The sequence below is a fragment of the Euprymna scolopes genome, chromosome 23 (assembly GCF_053919585.1).
Source record: "Euprymna scolopes isolate OS-2025 chromosome 23, ASM5391958v1, whole genome shotgun sequence".
In the NCBI taxonomy this organism is placed as follows: Eukaryota; Metazoa; Mollusca; class Cephalopoda; order Sepiida; family Sepiolidae; genus Euprymna; species Euprymna scolopes.
In genome coordinates, this window is record NC_136504.1 from 67,665,068 (window position 1) to 67,689,571 (window position 24,504).

The 24,504-nt window shown below is 31.9% G+C and overlaps 1 protein-coding gene across 1 annotated transcript in view; it reads left to right on the plus strand.

Moving 5' to 3' along the window:
• The window catches only part of LOC145245974 (monoacylglycerol lipase ABHD2-like), a 78,593-nt gene that overhangs the window by 41,500 nt on the left and 12,589 nt on the right, over positions 1 to 24,504 (plus strand). Inside the window, exons 3-5 of the mRNA XM_080107763.1 lie at positions 11,276 to 11,440; positions 21,571 to 21,754; positions 24,115 to 24,312. Coding sequence (XP_079963889.1) covers positions 11,276 to 11,440; positions 21,571 to 21,754; positions 24,115 to 24,312 — 547 coding nt within the window. The remainder of the gene's footprint in view (positions 1 to 11,275; positions 11,441 to 21,570; positions 21,755 to 24,114; positions 24,313 to 24,504) is intronic.

Here is a 24,504-nt window from a genome sequence, read left to right on the forward strand (position 1 = left end):
TATCTTTGCATCACTTGGCAAGACCTTTAACTGCTGCCGCCGGCCATCTATTTAAAAACTGTAAACAAATCTCATTTGGATTATTCACACTTGAGTGTTATGTTCACAACATTTCAGCTGATGTAACCTCCAAACTTTGTGTCTTGTTGAATTCTGAAATAAAATATAAAATTTTGAATTATATCTTTTGTTTTATCTATGGGGTAACTTGTCCTTTATCTGTCAGTTATGACCATGTAGAAGTCTTAAGCAATTCTTAATTGTAATGTTAGTATCACTCACACTGAGGATTAAACTCTTGCTATCATGATACTTTCAAAATTCATAATTTTGAAGCATTTAAGCAGAAAAGATATTTTATGGCTAGAATTAAAGACAAAATTAAGTATTGAGTTGTTTTTACTCCAAAATCCAGAGAACATTTTCTCATGACTCTCTTATAAAAAAAAAATAACATTTCACACATTAACAAAGATGGTGATTGATGACTGGTCAAACCTCACTAATGTAAATAATTTTGACTTTTTGTATTTTAAGATTAATTGTTCCCAAATCAAAATGCTCCATAGACTAAAACGTGACAATTTTATATAAATTTGAAAATGACATTTTGATTTGAAGAAAATTTAGCTCACCATTATTTTTACGCTAAGTAGCAGAGCATGTTAATTTTTTTTTTTTAAACAAACTGATTACTTTTTTATTTAAAGAATATTTAGCTGATAATTATTTTTTTGCAAAAATTTCTTTTTTCTCGATAATATTGATCCTGAGAAACATTTATTTCAGAATGACTATTATTGATAGTAAATTATACCGATTAATGGGATGACCAAAAAGTCACTTAGGGATTTTTAATTGGAATAGATTTATTTTTATGGCACTTTATTAACATATGGAGATTAATTTGCAAAAAATGAAAAAGTTAGCAATATCAACTGATCGTCACAAACTTAACTGGTTCTAACTTCTTGTGGAAGTATCTCAAAGAAAACATTTGCATTAACAAACCTGAAACTCTACAGGAATCGAAAGAGAACATTAAGAATGGATTTATGGAATTAAATGATTTTATAATCCATCATGGATAACGTTTTAGAAATGACACAAATTTGAAGCTAAAAATGTAAATCATTTTTTTAATCTTGTTTTTCATAAATTCTTTTTCATTTTTCTTGTTTGCAAAAAAAGTTCTCCATTGTCTTAATGATATGTTAAAATTCCATTAATCTACCAAGTTACCTTTTGGCCATCCTATAAATATATTATGATCAGCCATATTGCATATATTTATGCAGTATAATACAAAATGTCTGGATGCTTCAAAGGAACATGAATCTTAGGTCTGTAAGATGAATTCAATTACTGCTAATTGAATTAAATAATTAAGATATGGTAATGCATATTAAGACTTTTAATGCTAAAGGAATGTGTAGGCTTTGATACAATGGGGACCCATGATAAAATTAATCACTTTAGTTTAGGAACACAAAATAACTGGTGTCAACTATTGTAATATCTTAATAGATTTTAAAATGGCAGACATGTTTTCTATTGTGATACTTCAAAAAAGTAATGTTTGTATGTAAAGTGCTGAAAAAAAATTTTTTTTTAATTTAAAAAATTTGGGCTTGAATTAATGTTTAAACCCCAAAATTGTATAGTATGGTTTACCCGTGCACTTAAATCAAAGATATTACATATGTTAATTTTTTTAATTATACTAAAATGACATTAATGAATCTCAAGCTACAGTTAGCAAGAAACTGTTTTCATTTAAAAAAAAAAAAATTCATTGACCAACAATTTTAGATTTCAATTATGATTTATTGCCAACTCAATTTTTTTTTTTATACAAAAGATGGAAAAAAGTTTTGTAAAAATTACCGATATTTTTTACCTTTAAATTTTTTACCTTTTAAATTAAAATTCATACTTGGATTCTTCAGATTACTATTCTCATTTTGAGTGTTATTTACACATTTCAATTGATGTAACCTCCAACCTTTTTTTTTTTTTTTTTGTCAAAAAACACATGAATCTGCATGGAATTTCGAGTAGAACCTTTTATTTAATCCATGGGGGTAGTATGCTCCTAAGTAATTTGCAATTGTATTTTGAGTGTCGTTCACACTGAGGATTGAGCATTCAACCTTCGAAAGAGTAACTTACAACTGAATTTTACCAAGTACTTTATCCACTATGCCATGGGTCCTTGCAGACAATTCTAGAATGGATTTTAAAAGCCTTGTACCTATTTTTGTTTTTAGATATACATTCTTACTATTTATCATTATACATCACTATTTTATTACTACATATAATTTGTAATATTATTTTATTACATGTTATTACTAGCGCTGTGACAATATTCTCTTTCAAATATGCTCTATATTCTTTTTATATGCCGGGAATATTCTTTAAGAATATGCTCGAGAATATGCTTTTTTACACGGGAATATTCTTTTTTAAAAAGAATATGCTTTTTTTTGCATAGGAATATTCTTTTTTAAAAAGATATGCTGCTTTGAGACGGAATATTCTCTTTGGCTACCGTATATTTATTTTTATAAATCGCATATTTTCACTCTACTTCAAGCGAATATATTTATGCTAGGTACCTTAGATTTACGTTTGAAACAATATTAACCCTTTCGATTCCAATGGGCCGATATATCGGCCATGGGGATTTAAGGTAAAAGAAGACCTACAGATATTTCGGCCTTACTATAGTATTTTAATAGAACGGGTATAGTTGAGTAGTTGGTAATTTTGCAATGTTAGGGTCGAAAGGGGTAATTATTTGTTTTTTTTTATAAATTCTATTGATGATTTTGTAAAAGCTTCAGTTAATGCCGAAAACGCAAGAAAATATATAGAAAAAACGTTTATTTTTATGCTATAAATACTTCTAACAATTAAACACTATCAAGCTTAAACAAATATTTTATTCATTGCATTTTACAATTAAATGCGTTTTTAAGTTCTCAAAATTGAAACTTCTGCGGTTGTCTGCTAAAACGGTCTTATACTGGGAAAAAACTCGTTCCACATCGCATGAGACTACTGGGGCATATTTCAAGCTGGCCATTTCTTCGGCACTTAAAACTTTTAAATGATCTATGTCATCCAAATTTCCTTCATTTTCAAAAGCCTTCCCACTAATAAGTGCATCGAGACGTTTTAAAGTAGCAAAACCTTTGTTCTTTGAAATGACATTCTTCAGCTTTTTACGAAATTGGGAGTCATCAATCTCCTCAAGTGTCATTTCGACCTCTAATTAATTCAATAGATTTTGAAAGACTCAGCCCTTTAGTCTCCAACTTTGCAATATTTTTTGTTAAAAATGGAAAAACTGTTGGCGATAAAGCCGAGATCAAATGGCGGCGATTCCTCATCCAACAGTTTTTTGGACTCCAATATACTTTGGGCCTCTGTTGAATCTAGAGACATTATGACAGGAGTAATTTCGGGCAAATGTTTGGCGTAATAATGCGCTGCATCTAACCACGTACCCCATCTTGTTACAATGGGACTCTGTGGAAGGGGCACTCCTGGGGCTAGTTCTCTGAAGTTTTCATCCGATTGGGTGCTTTTAAAAATAAACTTTTTACAGTTGAAATCAGTTTATTTACTTTTGGGTGCGTCTGCCTGACTAATTCCGCAACCCTGTGCAAACCATGGGCCAAACAAGTAACGTGCACCATTTTTGGGTATAAAACCTGAAGAGCATTCATAGCTTTGGACATATATGCAGCTGCATCAGTGGTTACAAGGAGCATATTATTATAAAGGACTTGCTGCGGCCACAAAAACTGCAACGAATCGTTAAAAAAAGCAGCAATTGTAGAATGATTAACTTTTGGCAGACATGCAATATTTCCCAAATAGCACTTGCTGCGTTCCTCTTCTACCCCAAGAATGCCAAACACAAAGCAAGCAATAAAACGCTGCTCTACATCAGTGGTTTCATCAATCGAGACCCAGTTTCATTCCAGCAGCTTTTTCTGAGTGACTTCACTTTTGCTTCGTACACTTCACTAACGTAATATTTTCTTAGTGTAGTCTGATTTGGAATATTTCTATGTGTGTACCTATGAAGAAAGTCTTTGAACACATTATTGTTCAGTTTATGAAACGGAATATCCGCTGCAATCAACGCTTTGCATAAGTCAGCGTTGAACAAATTATTCGTACTGGCTCCTAAATCAGTTGCTGCAGTAGGAACTTCACCTAACGTTGCCGTGTAGGTCTTTTTTGCCAGATGTGCGTTGGTTTTTAAATGCTGCTTTATTAGAGATTTTTTACAACTTTTGATCTGTAAAAATAAAAATCAATTATTCAATGGTAATATATACATTTAAAGGAAGGGTGGAAAAAGTTATTTGAAGCCGATTAACATTTATTAATTAACGTAAAAAGTAGATAAAATAAATTGTAAATTTCAACGTTCAATCAAAGTTTAATACAGCTAGATTTACCGTTATAGAATTTCAAAACAAAACTACTATAACAACGCCAATCTATTAGTCAACTATATTGCAAATTTTATGTATTAAAGTTTGTTCCTACCTGGATATTGCAGTATTTGCAGGTTAAGCAATTGCCAGTTAACTGGTAATCTTCAAATTCATCGGCATATCTTGCCATCCATTCAGCAGGAGTGCTAATTATTTTCGGCATTTTTTGTTTAGTTTTTTTAGATCTTGTAAATTCGTCCTGGGTACTAACATGCTTTGAGTATCTACAAGGACGAGACGTCTATACATATTTATATATATGCCTATAATACCACTCTTTTTCAACAGACCAAATTTTAGACCCTTTTTTTATGTAAATTCACATCTGTTAGGGTTATACCACGTTTAATTCATCTAAAAAAATGAATAAATTAAAAACTCTTATCCAAATATTTTCTTTCAGCATATTTTTGGCAAAACAAAACTTATTCCATAAATATTTTGCATATTCTTTTTTAAAAAGCATATTCTTTTTTTTTTAAGGAATATGCTTTTTATCAAAAGAATATTCTCTAACCCAATATATGTAAAGAATTGTTTTTTTATTAAAGAATATTCTTGACATTGCCCTACTCATTAATTTATATACTGTTTATATACTGTGAACAATTGAACACTCTATGGAACTTAAATATTTTATTTATTGCATTTTATAATTAAATTAGTCTTTAAATTATTAAAATTAAAGCTTCTTTGGTTGTCCGCTAAAATAGCCTTATAATGAAAAAAAAAACTCGTTCCAATCGTAGGAGATTACTGGACCATATTTAAACCTGGCTATTTTTTCGATACAAATTGTAGTTACAATCCTTTGGACACTACGGGGCCGATATATCGGCCTGCATATATTGTCTCTATAGACACACTATGGTCCTTATCCATGAAATTCTTTATTTGACCAATCAACTCTGGTGTTCTGACTTCTTTACTCCTATACTTCTCATCATCCTACAGACTCCCTGCCTCCTTAAATCTGTAATGTAACTCCAAAACTGATGTTCGATTCATGCAAGATGGTCTAAAAGCAGTCTAAAGCATTCCATACGTTTCTGTGGCATTTTTTCCAAGGTTAAAACAGAATTTTATTGCATATCTATCTTCTAAAGTGTCCTCATGTCCAGATAGCATTTTTGAAATTCATTAGCTGTGACAATCTGGCTTTAGTAGGGTGCATTCCGATTCCTGCTATAACTGTTAATTTAAACCTGAAATCATAAAACTTGGTCAGTCATCTCATAAGATGTATAGCAATAGCATACTGAATTTTCAAGAATCTACGATAATTTTAAATGCCTATACAAGTATGTGTGTGTGTGATAGATAGATATAATTAATGGTTCCAAATTGCTAGGTCTACACCCAGCATATGCACTGCTTCTTCAACCGAAATATGAAAATATGAATAATCAATCTTCATCTCAAATTCAGAAGCAAAATAGGAATTATTTTTCATTTTGAGCTTTTTTTGATCATTATTTAAAATTGTCTCCATTTTTTTCCTACCAAAACCTTTGGAAAGAAATTTCATTTTTTTTTTTTTTTTAGTCTAATGAATATGTTGCAAGTATAAAAAAGAAATCTCCAGTCAGTAGCAAATGTCAGTTTGTCAGATGCATTGCTATTTAGGTACAGCATGGAAAATCCAATTTTAATTTTATATGTTAAATAGCCAACACATTTTTAGTTTATTTACCTCTTTTGTGGAAAGGCACAAAGTCAGGTGGGTTTTGAACAGCCAGTGCACTCTAGCCTACAAAAAATTCTTAAGCAGTCCTATTGACGCTTCTCAGTAGAAGCGCCTCAGGCGATTAGCAATAAACTATTTTAAGCATATTTTAGCTCAACAGCAATAAAAGATTTTATTCTCAACGATGTATCCTGATCATGCCAGATTGTCTTCAATATTTCTATAATCTTTTCTGCAAATACTGTTATGGCATGTATTCTTCAGAATTGTCTTATCTATTTAGTGCTTCCTTTATTCCAGCTCGTTTGACTCATTGGTCTAGTGGTCTCTATCAATTCGCTATTTTGATACCTTATTCTAATACAGCTTCAAGTAGATTCTTTCCAAGGACTGCAGACTTGTGAAACTCTTCCTGCTGATTGTTTTCTTAACACTTATAATCTGAGTCTTTTCAAGACTATGGCCAATAGGCATCTCTTTAAAATAATCATCTTTCGTGCTTGTTAGCTCCTTACATCAAGTGATTTCATGCCTTGTCTGGAACCATTTCCATGAAAACAATGTAAAAAAATAATTGCACAATGTTTTTCTCATTTTCTGCTACTCCTAAAGTAAAAGTCCTCATTCAATAAATCATTTCAAGAACCAAGTAAAACCTGAGACTTTTATAGTTACAAATAATTTAGAGAAAAACTGAAGTTGATTAAGTATTGGTTGACTGTGGTAGATTTACACCCTCAGAATGCCCTTTATACCTTTGTTTCAGTAAAATCATTAACAATCAAACAGATCCATATTGAACATAATGTTGAATACATATTTATGTGCAGGGTTAAAGAATCACTTTTCCCGATTAAAACACAAAAGTTGATAATTCAAGTAATTGTATTTTTACTTGTAATTATTTTTCTAGTGCATCATTTTTATAAATTTTTTGGAATTTAGACTAATTTCAACATGACACAAGTATGTGATATTTTCGCTTGAAATACATTGGTTCAAACCATCACTAATCTGCACAAATACTACTGCAACTATTTCTACCTCTCGTTCCAAAAATAAAAAAATCCTACTGCAACTCCTTCCGCCTCTCATGGGCATCTTGGTAAAATGCTATGCAGAAACAAATTGTAGGCATAAGTCAATATTTGTCTAAGCTAAAAATTACAAAATTAACCAGCACACCTGTGAATTTTTTCTCTTAAAGAAAAAAACTGACAGGTGTCAAATGTTCTTATGTTCAACGATTTTTGTTGTGACTTAGTATTTTAACAGCTGTTACCAACCTGACAACTGTTACTAGAAAACTAATTACTTTATATCGAGTTCTGCATTTTTCAAACAATCGTTTCATTGCGAAGTAATGATGCCAGTATGCCATATAAATGTCTGGCCTGTACTCTCCTATGCCATAGGATGTAGTCAGCGAAGAAACATCAAAACTTCATCCTGGTTGCAGCACACCAAATGGAAAAAATTGCTGGTCTCGCTGTAAAGCTTCCTTAAAAAATTGCATTGAATAATATATGAACTGGTATGGCCAAGTTAACAAGTTACTGACACTCTCAAAAGTGTGCCTCATACGTAGAGCAGACCAGTTGATTATTGGTCCTAGCAGTTGCCACCTGTGAAGTAGTAACAAACAGAAGTCGGAAGTCATTATTTTTGGGCTTCTCAAAAATGTCTATCAAAACAATCTTATACGAATAAATTGAAGAGTCAGCACAATTAAAATCAGAACAGTGCCAGGAGAAGTGCCAGTTATTGAGAATTTTGCATGTGGTATCCAGATGTGCTCATAATTGAATGATTATAAAGTAAAAAAACTGTTGGAGTCATAATTGCAACTTTGATAAGTTGGGGTATAGATAAAAATTTATTTAAACCAAATATGGCTGGAATACAGGAAAATTTTTGAATTTAAACAATTCTATGGATGGCATTTTTCAATGTATGAGGTATACATACAGGTTTTTTGTATGATGAGAGTAATATCTGTTGAATCTTTATTATATAATAGGTAAGCAAAAATAAGTAACTTTCTAGTCTGAAGATGCTGATAATTCTTGAGATTAAAGAGTGAAAACATAAAATTCGGAAAGATTTACTTGGTTGGATCATGAGGTTTGATCTACTCTGGGGGATCGTTTTCCTCGCTGGATTGTTAATTGCAATTGCACCTAAAGTACATGTTTTCAAGTACAATATGCAAACGTATGCGAAGAGATAGAGTAAGCTAATTTATACTATTACATTTTATGACAGTCTTCAATTTGCTTCTAATTGAATCTACAAAGTCAAAACTTCAAGTTTGTTGATCATGTCACATTGCATAGTTATTGAATTTTCTTATAATTGTTAAGGCTGTATATCCTTTAATAGTCAAGGCCATTCACTATATAGCAAAGGTTCATATATGTGCCCATTCAATCAAAATTGATTGGGTTTTTTTATTATTGTTTTTGTTTAATTGCAAAACTTATCTGAGAGTATACAATTCAATTAAGCTAAACTTGGGCATCCAGAAAAATAAAGTTAAGAAAAAAACTTAAAATGAACTAGATTAGATTTGCATTGCTGATTTAAAATCATATTCATCAATTAAAAATCTTTTTGATAATATAGTAGAATACAAAATTTATGACTGAATCAATATTTTATATCAATTATTGAAATCAATACCAAATATTGTGTAAGGTAAGTACTTTTTGACGGACTGTCTTTTTAAAAATCCACCAAAAAATCAGGTAATTATCCAATCAATACGAAATTTTCAGCGATTATTAAGAGAAGAATGAACTTTATAACAGTGTACTTATTTTTCATAAACGATACTTATATATATATATTTTTTTTTTTTGCTTACAACCCCCCCCCTTGTTTTGAGGGGGGTTCCAAATATGCTTAAAATAATCATCTGAAACTGAACAAAACATTGTGTTGTAAGGGACAGGATTATAGATTAAAAAAAAAAAAAAACTCGTTTGCATACCTTATTTTGACGTCTGAATATCAGAACTTTGATATTGTGTTTAATTATTCTGCTTTTGAGTTTTGAAGTGTGAAATTCGGTGAATATGTTAAGTAAAATAATTAATTTAAGTAAAACAAAAACAAACATTTTTTTTTAATATTTATACAAAAAAAGCCTTTTTAAAATCTTTAAATAAATTAACAATTTTTTTTTTTAGCGAGCCAAATAATGCATGACCATTATTAAACAGGGCATGCTTTAAAAAATCGATACAAAAAAAATCAATAAATATTGTGCCCTTTGTGTTAAAAATATCATTTTTTTTTCAATCCTGTTTGAAAACGTTTGCCGCCTTTCGACTACGGTGGACCAAACGCGCTGAAATCTTTTTCATTCTGCTTTAAATTGCCCCCCCCCCATTTTGGGGAGCCTGACCCCCACACACATACACATTAAAAACCAAACTCATACAAATGGTCACCCATCCGGTACTGGCCAGCCTCAGCGTTAATAATACATTGAAATTTTCATCACTGAAAAATAAGTGTTTTTTGGCCTGTTTGGTTTTCCGTAGTTTGCTTTTTATCAAGTACATTGTATCAAATCAACGTGAAGTAACTGGTTGCCTATATGAATAAGTGGAATTATTTCAAATCCAGGTGCTTATATTATAATATTTTGAATATTCTCATAGAAAATCACCCTACATCTTAGTTAGACAAGAAATAAACAAATTAATTCTTTCAAAAACCTTTTTTTTTTTTTTTAAACTATTTATATACATGTTTTGTGCAAGACAAAAAATGTCAATTGTTAACTTTTGGGGAAAATTTAACATTTAAAATTTAATTAAAAATAGAAACAGTTTTACATTCTGCTTTCTATACGATAAAATTCAGGGTTTTATCTTTCTGGAAAAAAAAGTTACTCAGAAATAATGGATTTTAATAAATGTAATTTCGTTTTAAAAAGCAACTTGAATTTTCGCCCATTTTTGACGGTGTCTGAGAATACTACATGCGGTGTAGGCTCTCCGCTTATCTCTGCATTGTTTTGCAATCTTCCTGGAATATTCCTTGCAACTAGTATTGGGCAGTGCTGACTCTGGAAGGAGGTTTGGTATTGTACAACCCCTGCTTCATAATGACTTATGTAGCCACCCTAGGGGTGTCCATTGTCTCCCAAGACTGAATAAGCGATGATGGTGATGATGCATTTCAACCAAATATTGCCAAATAAGGGTATATTTTGTCTAGACAGAACCTATTAGTTCATTTGGGCTAATAAAATTTATTATGCCTATTTTTAAACAAGTTCTAAATTTTGAAAAAAAAATTTTTTCTAATTTTATTGTGAATAATGTAATTTATACTTGAGTATGATATGCTGTGAAACAACACTTTAAAAAAAAAAAAAATGAATCTTTTTTTTTTCTTTTTTTTTTCTTTTTTTTTTTTTGTGTGTGTGCATTGGATTCTGGAATCTAATTATTATAGTCAGCCATAAAAAGTATAAAAAAGTATATTCTTTTTGGATTTTGTTGAGTTTTCTGTAATCATTTCAGAATTCCAGTGTTAAATGGACTTGTAACCAACTGTTAGGATTTATTTGCTGAAGGAGATTATTAAACATTTCTGAAACCTATGTATGCAAAAATATGCTGTAGAATTTTTTTTTTTACCCAGGTTTCATTGAAAGTGTCATGCTGGATTTAGGGCAGAAACCAGCTGTAGGAACAGATTGACTCTTCAGCATCATTCAGTAAGCAAAGTCTCAAAGGAGTTATATTTAGTTCATTCTAGTTTTATGCGAGGAGGAAATGGAAGCCCTGCATGAAAATTCAGATTTATTTGATTTGTTGAATTTTATCAATGTGTATTAAGCATTAATATTCTCCAAATTTCAATTTATTTTTCATAATTCAACTGAAAATCCATCAGATTAACATGCTCTAGTGACTTTTGACCTTGATAATTATGACTCATTAGTATAAAGCTGTGGTGTCAAATTTATATACTTTGCCTAATTCATATGAACATTGATCCAGTTTCTTTGAAAGTAGGAATTCATTTGACTTCTTTTTTTTGTTTGTAGACTATACAATCCAAGTTTGCCCTGGCATTGGCAGCAACAGTGAAAGCTGCTACATCACTTCATTTGTAAGTCATGCCCAAAGTCAAGGATTTCGTGTCGTCATACAGAACCATCTTGGGACCCTAAAAGATGTTAAATTAACTTCACCTCGCGTTTTTAATTATGGTAAGTCACATGATTTTTTTGTTTTTTTTTAATCCTAATTTTTGTTTGTCGTAGTTTTTGCTAGAAAATTACTCACATCAAAGAGTATTCTATATCATTGCAAAGCCACAATTCATCCACACATGGAGTATTGTTGCCACATCTGCACTGGTGCATTTACCACTAGTCTCTCACTCTTAGACAAGGTTCAATACTCAAATCTAATAGGTCCTGCGCTATCAGCCAAGCTCTGACCTGTGTCCCATTGCCATAATATTGCATCCCTGTGTTGGTTTTACAAGTACTTTAATGGAATGTGCTCTGAACTTCTAGCATTTGTGCCCTCTCAATATACACACTCCTGACTGACTTGACTAACAGCAAAATACCACCCCTTCACTGTTAAGGTCTCTAGATGCCAGAAAACCTTCTACTCTAACAGTTTCTTCCCTTGGACTGAAAGAATTTGGAATTTTCTTTCTGCTTCCTTGATTGTACTAATCTGCAGAAGTTCAAAGATAATGTGAACAGACATCTCTCGACCCCCCCCCCCCCCCACAGTCTCCTGTTAGATATAATCCCAAATAGTAGTCTTTATGTTCCTAATGGCAGTGTTCCTTTTTGAAATGAAAAAAATTTTTTAAAAATCATTGTTTTGTTTGTTGCAAAAAAAAAAAAAAAATATTGTAAGCATGTAGAATGCTGCATGTTTGGTGCATAGATGCCATGGATGGCGGGCCTGCAATAGGAGAAATATTTTACTAAGAGAAAAGGTCACACAAGAAATGGGCTTGTCTTTGAAATAGTAATGTCTCCTTGGATGCAACATTCCATGCTGTGATTATGAGCCACAGTAATGTTCATACTAGATGGTGGGCCCTATGGACAGTTGCTTTTATGACCTTAAGACATCCATTGGTGAGGCCCCATTTGGTGACTGTGGGAAATGTGGAGTTGTCCTTTGGTTACCATTGCTCCCAGGTCCACTTGGCCCAGAGTTGGGGGCATTTGGTACTATCAGATAATCCTGTCTGAAGATACTGACTTTTTGACTAAATATACTCAAAACGTTGATATTGTTTTTTTCTTTCCCTTTGTAAAACTCCATCATGCTCTGCAAAGTCAAAAGCAAAACCAATTTTCTTTCTACAAAACAAACTAAAGTCTATGAATGTATAGAGAACTTGAAGCATAAAAACTTTTCCAGAATGATTTCATCTGGATTCAGCATTAAATAAACCCAAAAGTTGTTGATATGCCATTAAACAATTAACCAAATTATCAGCATATTAGTTATAAAAATTTGAAAACCTGTACGTTTGATCAAAGTGGGAAGATATTTGAACAGTTAAAAAACTTATATATTTTCATAGCAAAAATTTTCATGAAATCAATCTATATATCTATAAAAGTGAACATGTCTGTGTGTGTGTGTCTGTGTACATTTCCCTACGCAATAACTCTGTCAATTTTTAGTCTACAGACTCGAAATTTGATATACAGGGTACTGAGATTTGGGAAAATCGATGTGATCGGTTTTTGGCCAGAAATTTGGCTATTAAGGGGTCAAAGTTCAACGATTTGACCTTTAAGGACTCTACCAAACTCCTCCGACAATTTTGGATCTACGCACTTGAAATTTTAGATATAGGTTCCTTGCACATGGATCTAACTTAATAACTTTTTTTGAGCCCTAAACAATAAATTTTAAGGGGTCATAATAGGGGTCAAAGTTAAAAAAAAAAATTGACCTCTGCGGTCTCTTCCAAATTACTCTGACAATTTCTGGTCTAAATATTTGAAATTTTACATAAAGGGTATTCAGAGATAGGGCAAGCTTTTTCATCAGTTTGGGTCGAAAATTTTTAGTTACCAATATATAAATGTATGTATGTATGTCTGTTTGCATGTCTGCCTTAAACTTTCAATAGAGGTGACTGATTTTACCAAGATCAGTATCGTTTTAAAGTTCGACCTTTCATACGACAAATATCGAAAAATTGGCTAAAAACATTAATATCTTCCCCTTCAACTAGGCACTTTTCTACGGGGGGTGGGGGGGATAGCTTTTTTTGCTGATAATTTTGAAAGTTATCCTCTCCTTTACATTGTCTAACCTTAATTTTAAAAAATGTCGCTTCCGGTTTGGCGGTGGTCGTAACAGCATAAACGTTAGGTTTTACCCCGTTCTTTTCTTCCTTTGCGGTACGGGTTCGAGCCTGCCTTCCTACTACTACTTTTTTTTTTGCTCAACATACACATCCAAACACCCGGGCAACGCCGGGCTGAAATGCTAGTATGTATATATTTTTGTTGCATCAATAAAAGTTAACATGTCTGTGTGTCTGTCTGTGTACATTTCCCTATGCAATAACTCAGTCAATTTTTCATCTACAGATTCGACATTTGATACACAGGGTACTGAGATTTGGGAAAATCTATGTAATCCGTGTTCAGCCAGAAATTTGGCTATTAAGAGGTGAAAGTTCAACGATTTGACTTTTGAAAACTCTACCAAACTCCTCCGACAATTTTAGGTCTAAACACTTGAAATTTTATATATAAATTCCTTGGACATGGATCTAACTTAATAACTTGATTTGAGCCCAAAACAAATTTTAAGGGGTCAAAGTTTAAAAAATTTACCGTTTTTTTATGCTCAACATACACATCCAAACACCCGGGCAACGCCGGACTGAAATACTAGAATATATATATGTGTGTGTACATTTCTCTACGCAATAACTTTGTCAATTTTTAGTCTACAGGCTTTGATATACAGGGTACTGAGATTTGGAAAAATTGATGTGATTGGTTTTTGGCCAGAAATTTGGCGATTAAGGGGTCAAAGTTCAACGATTTGACTTTTGAGAACTTTACCAAACTCCTCCGACAATTTTGGGTCTACACACTTGAAATTTTAGATATAGGTGCATTGGACAGGAATCTAACTTAATAACTTTTTCTGAGCCCAAAACAATAAATTTTAAGGGGTCATAATAAGGGTCAAAGTACAAAAAAAAATTGACCGCTTTTTTTTTTTTTTTTTTTGCTCAGCATACACCTCCAAATACCTTGGCAACGCCAGGCACCCATGCTAGTATAGATATATTTTGATGTGAATTTAGAAACCTTAGCTAAAAAGAATGCAAATATAAAGAGAGCAAGATGTCTGTGCATTGGCTGCCTTTAAATCTCAAGACATTGGACAGGTCCTGTTGTCAGACTATGTAATGGGAGAAATATTTAAATTAGTCATAAAGTGTTGACAAAGAAGTAAAGATTGACTGCGTTTCATACAGCTAAAGTTTTGAGTTGACAATTGGAGTGGTGATGGGGTAGTTCATTGAAACATATTTTTGATTGTGTAGCAAAATATGCTGTAAAAATATATTAAAAAATGAATTTATTTCTGAGCACTATCAAATATAAGATTATTATTTTTTTTATAAAGTATGGTGAGAGTTTCAAAATATAAAGCCTTTCATTAAAAAAATATACAATGCATTTCTTTCAGGAATTTTGCTGAATAGCAGAAAGAATAGGTTTACATTTGAACATATATTCCAAAGTGTATCTGTAAATTTTATCAAAATTTCTTTGGAAAAAACCTGAAGAATTGTACTAGAAGAATTGCATGAGAGAAATCAATATAGATAGAATTCCTAAACAAAAATCGAAAGATAAATGGAAAGAGACAAAGAGCAAACATAAGAATTTCATTGACACAAGTTTACATTAACCCAGGCAAACATACACCTAAATAAACATCTCCCTGATAAGAGCTATGTTACACTGTAAGGATTCTTTACTAACTGCATAACAAACTGCTTAGTTTACTCAATTATTTAATTCAATGCCTTATTTATTTTTTCAGTTCCTTGTCTAAAAGTGCCCCTACCAGTGAATATTATACACAGAATTCAGTTTTAAAAATTAAGGAAAAAAATGATCGTGTCAGTTTTGAGTTGAAATATTAAAATTTCATTAGTCCATTTTAACTACAATTTTTAATCTTATTTTCTGAGTTAAATGCATTTTGAAGCTAGTTAAGCATGATTTAACATTTTATATACAAATTGATTGAAAAGTAATTAAGTGCTTGTAATTTACTACTGAAATATGATTTTGACACAAATGTAAGTGAATATAAGCATGTGGTTGCATTTAGAATTCAAAATGACTGCCAGCAATTACTATCAGCTTCTCAATTGCATCAACTGATTTCACATGGAACTTTCCAAGCTAAAAACCAAACTGGGATGAGGGTTAAACTGATAGTTGAATGATAAATACAATGAGAAGATTAAAAACTCTTAAAATAACAACCAACCCAGAAAACAGCAATTCTTTATTTATTTATCTATTTTTTTTTTTTTTTTTTTTTTTTTTACAAACATCATTCATAGAATGGTTAAGAGGCTGCAAATATTGAATAGTAAACCCCCATGCTATACTATAATCCTACCATTCCCACAGACTGCTATCCAGTCATGGCAGTTACAAATTAAACGCAATCCTTAACCATGGGATTACAAATGTGACATCTCGCACTCCTCAAATGTATTCACTCACTGGTCACTGAAACCATGCATTTAACATTGGTTTTAGCTCCGAGATGCAAAAAAACGCGTGGGCCACTAAGTCCAAGTGGCAACATAATTTTCACACTAACGGATTTTCAGTAATACTAGACCAGTACTTCTGATCTCCAAGTCATTGGTTGTCGTCAGTGAGTTCTCACAAAAGGTCACTGTTTGGCTGAAAACCCTTGTTATTGAAAACGTCTGGTTTGTCAATTTACCACTCTTCTACAATTGTTGGATTACAAGGTTGATCATTTGGTATTGATTATCAGAGTGATACCTGTGAAAAACTGAATCGCTTTCAAAAGCTGAAAAACGCAAAAAATAATTAACAAGTCATTGGTAATCGTTTACATATGAACATTTTTTTATATTCCAATGAGTGCGTGTTTTATATAATAGGTCATATAAATAGAAAATGGATGGTTATAGTCTTTTGATTAAAAAAAAAAAAAATTTTTTAAAAAAAAAATTTGTTGCTGGCTCAACTTAATATTTCTTCTAAGTTGTCTGGGTGAAGTTTGGTTGGCTATATCAATTCAGGTAATTCCAACCAGGTTTATTTTATTTCTCTTTTTTTCTCTTTTTTTCTTTTTCGTTTTTTCTTTTTTCTTTTTTTTTTTTTGTCCCTTCGAAGTTACTCTATCCTACTCTTCCCTTTCCTCTTCCATATGAAGTGTTGGCTTTTCTTTTCTAAATTAATCTTTTACTCTCTTTTCTCGTTTTTCTTTCTTTTAATAACTTTCCCATTGTCAAAAATGTTAATTTAACTGATGTAATTTATCTTGCAATAAATCGTCAATCACATCCCAAGTTGACTTATTTGTTTAACCAGCTGGGGTTTTTCAACTCTATGCCTGAGAATGAAAATTCTCTCCATTTCTCTCATGTGATAAATGACTCTTGAGAATTTACTAGCAGGGTTATTCAACTTTACCCAGGATGCATCGCCACAATATCACTTTATCATCATAGTCTTTTTCATTATATTTTAGTAATAAATTACAAGCACTTAATAATATTGAGTTAATTTTTAATCATCCAGCTTATAAGAGTTTTGAGTTGACAATCGGATTAGTGAGGGAAGGTATGGCAGGGGGATAGTTGATTGAAACGTGTTTTTGATTGTGTGAATAAGTTATATAAATAAATGAATTTATTTATTGAGCACTATTGATTGTACAATTTTTTTACTAAGGAAACTACACTTGAAAAATATGGAAGTGTATATAGATAGATAAAATGATCGAAATAAATTCAGTTATACATATGTTGAATGGGTGTATAATTGCATGTGAGTGTGAATTGTTCTTAAACAATTGAAGCATTAGATTTCAAGACAGTCGCACTTTATACAAATTTATAACACGGTAATAAATTTGTATAAAGGTTTTCCCTATAATTAAGACACTTGTTATGGTTAGATGATAAAAAGTAATAAAACATAATTATATGCTTAAATCACTATGAAAAACTAATTGAATACTTTGCCAAAAATCACACGTTTCTTCTATTCCTTTCTCCCCTCCTACTTTCCCTCCTAAAAAAGGTTTTGAAAAAATTTTGTACATTGTGTTTGAGACTAGTGACCTGATAGATTTTGAAAGAAATCAGAGCTAAAACATGTACACACATATGTAGCCAATATTTATATAAATAAAATTATACAATAAAATAATTCCATTCAAAAGTAGAAAGAGTTATTCATTGCCTTTTCAATGGCATTCTGGGAAAAACTTCACTTGGATGAGACATGAAAATGTTGAAATGTTAATCAATCTGTGTAGACTCCTTACAATGTTTATATAATATATATATATAATTAGATTTATAAATATAAATGCTGATTGTAAGCTTTTTTCTAAATTAACATTAATTCTCATTAAAATTGGGGTGGGGGGGATATTGGCAAGGCCAACTCACCATATAATGTTTAGAGAGATAATTAATACTCTCTAGAAAATACTTGATTACTTTTTACTGAAGTAAGAGTTGCACAATCAACTTATATTTTTAAATTGAGTAGCAGAGAAAGACAGTAGGAAGTTAGCAAAAAAGAACTTTTTTTTTTTTTTTTTTTTTTTTTTTTTTTTTTTTAGTTTTCTTGCTTGTATACAAGTTGTTCCAGCAAGGTTAGTCTAGTCTGTTACAAGCTAGGGGTGGGAGGATAGACTAATTCATACCTATCACGAAGGTGTTAGAAAAAGTGACTTTACAGCTGGTATTCCCAAATGGTCACCCATCTAAGTATTGGCCAGGCTCAACATTGAAGCTTGATTGTTACAATATGATGTAGCTGTAAACATGTATTGTCTACAAGAATGTATTTTCATTCTCACATTGCATTACTCTGTAGGTTAAGCTAAGAATATCAAGGTTTGTGAATTCGTTTTGGCTTTTCAAGTAAATGTCAAGTATTTAGAGATGGTTATAAATTTCTCTTGTGAATTCTCAAAGACGTTCAAGAACGTATTGTTTCTGTGTTTATCAATAATATACAGAAAACTGGACTTTTTTTTTATCTTTTAAAGGTCAGTGGAAAATATGGTTTCCCTATCTCTTTATACATATATTTAGACAAGTTTCTTTTATGTGAGTACCCACAGACACATGTTTTGTCATGACTCATCAGCATGGCTGAATCTAGCGAGATTAGAAACCAGGACCCCAGAGTTCAGAGCCTGAAGCTCTACCAGTGCGCTAAGAGAACGGTGTGTAATTTGTATAATGTATTATGCAGCCTACTGGGTTTTTTTTTGTTTTTTTCGTTACAACATGAAATTTAAATATATTTAAGAAAAAGTATCATGTACATTGACCATAGTTATTTTTTATTTTAAAAACATTTGAATAAAAAAATGTATATAGCAAAGTTCAGTTTGTTTTTCATTTTAAAATATCGTTAGCTGATATTTATTTTTGGAGATTTGATTATACTCAAATCTTTGATCTCTGAATGTAGCTGACAAATTTCCAAAATACATAAACGGCCTTTATGACATCATGTCATTTACTTGTGAACAGTTACTATCATGAGATAAAATCCTATTTGAAATATTCTTTTAATTAATTTTATTTAACTTTTGCACTCTACACCAATTAATCTTTTTAGCTTTTTGTCTTTTTTTTTTTTTTTTTTTTCAATCTTTTTACCTGACACCTGTTATTCTTTTCATCCAATATGTTTTTTTTTAATTGTGATTAATGATCTTTGACAACAAAGTGTGTGAAATCAATGTTTGCTTTGTGCTAGCCAAACAAAGTTTAAACATAGATTTATAAAATGGTCCAAAAGTTTTGTGTACAATCATATAGAAACTTTTAAGAATATATTTTATGAATCCAGAAATGATGGTAAAAAAGTTTCAGGATATTGTTGGGATCTATCTGATGAAATATTTTAGAATTTGATGTGTATATTCTTATTATAGTTATTATAATTGCATTATGTTTTGATCCACTTGGGTGAGTAAACAGTTATGCCTATGTGAACCCGGATACTTGATTATCTGTATATAGAACACTCTGGCACTGACGTCAGTTTATGAGAAAGGTTTATTTGAAAAGAGGCAGTCAGATAAAACAGCGACAGCCTACCTGTGTCCATGAAAGACAAACACAGATGATATATTGTCTTATGCACCTAGTTACATTAGTTTCAACTGACCCAACTTCTGTTGGGGTTCCTTGCAAACAGCAACATTTATTTTGCATCTGTTTGCTTCAGTTGTCAGTCTAAAAGAGCCAGAGACCTCCCTCCCCTGGGCTAGAAGTTACATGGTTTCATTGACTTCTGCTTTTCGGTCACCTTTAACCATATTTCCAGTCAATTAGTTCAACTGCTGCTCAGTTTTAATTGGTTTTTATTGTAAGCTTGTTCTCTTGTGATAGACAATATTCACTGAAGGCTTATAACCCTTGGTTCATTTGTCAAAGTTTCAATTAAAGGCTGTCTGTAAGGCTATTGATGAAAATAAAATGCTAAAAAAAAAAAACAATTGTGAAAGTGATCTTCAAATTTGTAATGAGCTTGAGTGATGGCTTCACAAAATGTTTTGTACCATTCATGGGGAGGGGTGTACACTGTCCTGAGGGCTTGATGCGAATGATTTAAACACTGTCCCAATGATAACTGACATCCACATTGATAGTCACAAATGACTTGTATACTGTCTCTGTAATGGAAAGAGGACATGAACTATTTCAAATATTCAGGAGAACAAGATGAGATTTGTTTTGCACCATCAGTGATATGCAAATTTCATTAATTTGAACGAGTTGTTTTGAGTTCAATAAAAGAATAATCCACAATTCAACGTAAAGTTTTGAGACTTGATTGGAATTTGTGGGAAATTTCTTTTGTGGTATAATTGTTTGAGTTTCATGTGAACTAAAGCTAACAGTCTCGGTCATTGTTAAGATGGCTTTTCCCTGGTGACTGAGGTATGGCTTTGGTCCTGTGCAATTCTAGGAGGTCCACCCTCACAGGATTTGCCTTCTCCCTTTGAGAAAGGGTTAGTTTCAGGCTAATAGCCTAAAGTGCCTCTACCAGCAAATTTGCAAGTCAAATTTGCAATTTCCTCTCGGGTGCCGACTCTTCAATTCTACTTTCTGACTCTTGTTACATCATTCTGCTGTGAGAGGTAGATAATGAGTATATATAAATATTGAGTCCCATGTGCAATGTTATTGCTGCTATTTATATCTACTGCTAGTTGGAAGAGGTTGCTTTCTTCAGCCAAATCTTTTCCTTTCAATATTTCGACACAACTCCAAAACAATTTTGGCTGTCTGAGTATTGCTTGTTCCATCGAAGTTGCATTGCAAGCTGTCATTAAGTTTCATTTACAATAAACTTCTGTCTTACCAATATATTGTCAGATTGTAAAAAGTGAACGGATGTAATCTGGCAAAGAGGATGGAATACTGTTGCCACATCTGGGCAGGAGCTGCTAGAAAGGACTTGGCCTGCCTTGATAGAGTTCAAAATAGACTTCGTAGCCTCGTAGGAGATGTCCTTTTCTCTTCCTTGCAACCTCTATCTCACAGAAGAGATGTTGCGAGTTTGTCTCTGATGTATTGTTATTTTCATGGAAAGTGTTCGACTGAGCTTCAATCTATGGTCCCCCCTCGCCAAACTTTCACAAGAAACACTCGTCTAGCTGTAAACACTATCAATAATTACCCCCACTCTTTATCTGTGCCTAAACCTAAACGTAGATTCCATGAACAAAGCTTCTTTCTTAGAACTGCACGCCTGTGGAATTGTCTTCTGTTTTCCTGCTTTCCGGCTGACTACAATATGGTTGTCTTCAAGTCTAACGTAAATAAGTTCTTGATGAGCCATTCCATATAAGTTATCAAATTTTCCAAATTTTCATTACTAATGATTACTATGTTGTCCAATTTCTAATGTACAATCTTTAACCCTTATCCTTGAGTGGCCTCTTGGCCTTGATAATGTGGTGATGCCTATGTAAAAAAAAAAAAAAAAAAAAGTTTAATTTTTGGAATGTTTAACACATCCGCATCATTCTTTATTCTTGTTTCTATTTTTCTGTTTAGGAAGCACGGAAGAATTTCACAATATTGCTCTGGAACTACAGAGGCTCTATCCTGGGACCAAAATGTTTGCTGTAGGCTTCAGTATGGGGGCCAATATTGTATTGAAGTACTTGGGAGAGAGTCAGGAGAACCAAGCCCAATTTCTTTGTGGTCTGTCTATCTGCCAAGGCTATGATGCCAATCTGTAAGTATTGAGAATTTATATTAGAATAATTATTTTTGTTTGTTTATTTAAAAGTTCAGAATAGTTAACAGTTGAGCACTCATTAACAAACAAAAACAAATAATTTATTACAAATGCAGTAGAATTGATTTCTTTACTTCAAGATTTATTCTATAATTTTATTTTAGTGGAAGCTATAGAATGATATTTAAAGAATCTTAGTTAGCAGAACAGCAGCAAAAACTCACTATGAAGTGAGCAACCAACAGAAGATATTATTCTGGAGAAACGGCTTACCTTTTAAACTTGTATATAATCATGTTTATCGACTGTTTTAACGTGGGGTATTTTATTCTAACCTCCACATAATGTTGGGTCATCAGGAGAGAATATGTGCCATTTCAGGGCCTTCTCAACAGCTGATGTGAGCCTCTATTATCTGAATTGTATTTAGGTCAGATGAACTGAATGTTTACCAACTTAATCTCATGTATCGTATAAGGGCTGAACATTTTACATATTCGTTGTGTAAAAACAAAATAGAAATAAAATACAATATAATTAAAATAATTTCAAAAACTTTTAAATAACTTAAAATAAATAAAAAATGAATTTTAAAAAATTAGTTTCATTGCACAGGTCTCATTTTCCTCTATTATATGTTTTTGTTTTAGTCGATCCCTTTTTCACCAAAACATTATCACATTCTTCCAACCATTGATCATATTTGCTGGTTAAAATTTGATTTTTATTTTAGTGCAAGTTAGCAACATGCAAAAATTTTGCAGTCAAGATTTTTAGGTGATTGCCTGACTTTAACTCCATACTGAAATTTACTTACCCTTCTAGTAAACCCGAGTGCTAAAATCTTTGTAAAAGCACACTTAATCCTCCTAACATTAGCAAAATCAAACAATTTTTTTGTATCAATAAGACACATGAACATGGAGATCAAATTTTTAAATAAAACAATCTTAGTTTCCACACATTAAAAGTATACTAGTTTGTAGAAAATGTCATTCTGCATTTGCCATCAATTTTTTTGTTTACAAGTTCTCAACTGTTAGTTATTCTGTACTTTGCTTCTTTTTTTTCTATCCAATTTCAGTGCTCCCTCGCAAGCTGATTTGTTCTATGTTACAGCCTGACCTCATGTATAATCTGCATCCAGATTTACGAATACCTTGTAGATAACCACATAGAGAAATGTTAACAAATATTTGCAAAATGTATTTGATATTTTGATAATTCGAGTCAATGTAATTGATGTTTTTTTATTGTGTAAATCTCGCACAATGTAAATGAATTTCTAGAATGTAATAATAAAAAGAATGCACAAGATCTTTAATAAGATTTTCAAAACTGTGGTAAAATTATTTTAGAAAAATTAACATTTTAGAAATGTAATAAAAGATTCTATCCCCAGTCTGAACAGACTATTCTCTTAATCAGTATGTTCATTATTACATCAAAGTGGAGAGATGTGCTTACTTGTCTAGAGAAAGCCATCACTTGTGAGACAATTCTGATGGATTGAAGACATTTCTAGCAAGATGTGGATGTGTTAAAATTTCTACATAAGGTTATAAGAAGCAGAAAAGTGGAAATTTCCCTTAGAAGTGTGAGCCACTTATTTAAGTTGTATCAAAGCATTTTTGAGGTGTCCATGAATCTGCACACTTTGCTGTTACATAAATTGATAATGTGCTTATAAAGTCATTTAACAAAGGAATATTTCAATTATTAAATCCTCATGCATGTGATGCTACTTGAGGAGAAATTTCTTACCATAACAGAAAGCTATTTAACATGCTTATCACATTAATTATTCAATTAATTCAATACAAAATCTTTTAATAGACAAATGGTTTATTCATATTGGATTCAACTTGATTGCCCTGAAAGCTGCAAAATCAAAGATGGGAGAGCAGAGTTAAAATTTTATGTACATATTTATTCTCTTTTGGGTAAATCATCTTAGCAGCATGTCATTTCTCATTCCATCAAGAGTTTTATATAATGGTCACTCTTAATCATGTCTGTCATCATTTCCGCCTAATTTTTATCACTTACTATTCTCACAAACTTTCAGGTGTATTCCTGTAATCTCATGGCCCCTGTCTAAAACATATCCTGTTTGCAACATAACACCAAATCCATCTGAACAAATATATTTTCACTTTTATATTAGAATATCCACTAAGATTTAACATTGTAAAACCATGTTGTTTAAAACTGAGCCCTAGCTTTACCAAGCTTCTCATGTGAAATGTGAGAACACTTCTAAAAATTTAACATTTTGTTGCCACTCATTTCTTTGTCTTTGTTTCAAACTTGTCAGACTCATTTATCGATCTAATCTGATACATTCTACTTTCCAGCGCCGTCCCTCACTATTATGACAGCCTCAGTATCCTTAGTGCCTATCTCCTGTTGCTGACGACTCGCCAAAAATCTATTCTTCGAGAACATAAAGACATACTTTTTAGCGATGAAGCAAAGAACAAATATGGAGCTCTTGATGAGGACCGAATCTTCAAATCACCCACACTTCTCGAACTTGATGAATATTATAGCAGGTTAGTACTAACATAAGTAACATTTATATAATAATAATAATAATAATAATATCATTAGTAAGCTATTACTCATGAAAACTTCATGTATATTGTGTAGGAAAATGTACAAATGTCAAGGAAATGAACAGTAGGAGTCATGTGTGTATGGAAGGGGGGCATCTAGTGTAGTTTTGGTGAATTTCAGAAAGCACT